This window comes from Phalaenopsis equestris, unplaced genomic scaffold (assembly GCF_001263595.1).
Source record: "Phalaenopsis equestris unplaced genomic scaffold, ASM126359v1 Scaffold000140, whole genome shotgun sequence".
Taxonomy (NCBI): Eukaryota; Viridiplantae; Streptophyta; class Magnoliopsida; order Asparagales; family Orchidaceae; genus Phalaenopsis; species Phalaenopsis equestris.
The window spans coordinates 1,779,203-1,780,641 of record NW_018164582.1 but is presented as its reverse complement, the minus strand read 5'-3'; the positions used below and the strand labels follow the sequence as shown (position 1 = coordinate 1,780,641).

Sequence of the window (1,439 nt, the reverse complement as noted above, 5' to 3'; positions counted from 1 at the left end):
GGGAAAGAGAAGGAGTTTCAGTTAAATTTCAATTCTAAACTTCAATAGCTTTCTCGAATTTGACTAACTAGCAATGTAAGTTCAGAATTGAACCACAAACCCTAGAACAGAGACGATGGTGAGCTTCAGCGGATCTAGCCGCATCCAATACCCCACGGGGATGGCACCACGAAGCTCAATCACTGGAAGAGTAGCAAGAAAGAACACAATGGCCTCATCGATCCAACCAGATTTTCTCAAGCCCGTGGCTACCTTTAGCCCGAACCCAGAAGCTCTAATCGAGTCGTCAACCGCTGCTAGAGAGGTACCGCAGGTAAATGACAAGAAAATGGACAGCAAGAAGCATGGCAGAATCCTTTGGAGGACAGAAACAGTGCCAGGTACTTCTGACGATCGCTCTTGCGGTATGATTTCAGCACACCGGATCTTCACCTACTTAGAAATAAGCAGTGCGAAATTGAAACGAAGAATTTTGATAGAGGAAGAAAGCATAACTTACCTTGTTGGGAAGACCACCGGCGACTGCTTCAGAGGAGACGGCACATTTTGTGGTGGGTGGGATTCGTCGATCGAGAGCTGCAAACAGAGAAGAGGGAGGTGGTGTTCTTCGTGGGGGGAATGCGAATAATGAGACGCTGCTTCTTCTTCCATAGAAGGCAGAAGTTGGGGCGAGAGCGATAGGGCAGACCATGGATAGAGACAGAATAACGTCTGTATCACCGAACCAGCTGCTGGTCCATCCTTCATTGAAATAAACTTGCTGTAATTAGAAATATAATATTGTGATATATTTGTAAATATATAATTGTGTAAAGAAATAATAATATGTTAATAGTATTATTTTTAATGAATTATATATATTTTATCAAATTAACTTGCTTTAAAGCCTGATTTGTGTTATTTCAAGTTAAATTTGAATGGGGTCAAGCTTACCCACACAACTTCTACTTGACATTACATTTAAATTCTAAATTACCGACTACTTTTAATATTCTTAAGGGTACGTTCGGGGTTCGGCCCGCAACCTGCGTTTAGTGTAAAAACCCACACGTGATTTCGGATAAGCTGGCAAAAAGCACGAACCAAACGGTACCGCGACATTTTGAAAACGCCGCCCTCACTTATAAGCTGCCCCAAACGGGCCCTAAGACCAAAAAATAAAACTAATTTTTTATAGTTTAGTTGATAATAGTTATTTATTGTTTTTTATTCATCAAACTCACTTTTTGATTTTTTTTGTAACAAATATTATTGGGTTTGAATTAGATTTTGATTGTAATATTCTTAGATTTATGTACTAGTTTTATTTATCATATAGTCGAGTTTTTGATAGGTTTGTTTTTTCAATTGCTTCTGTCCATGTTACTTTTAGCAATTTTGTTTTATTCACTTATTTAGCTATGATTGTAATTCTAATTGATTGAATGAAATAAAATTGT

The 1,439-nt window shown here is 38.3% G+C and overlaps 1 protein-coding gene across 1 annotated transcript in view; it reads right to left on the bottom strand.

The window, feature by feature from the left end:
* Positions 1-743, bottom strand: part of LOC110021738 — a gene marked incomplete in the record, with an annotated part of 9,438 nt that extends 8,695 nt beyond the window's left edge. The window contains 2 exon segments of the mRNA XM_020720350.1: positions 100-432; positions 500-743. Coding sequence (XP_020576009.1) covers positions 100-432; positions 500-691 — 525 coding nt within the window.
* Positions 744-1,439: the final 696 nt, after the last annotated feature.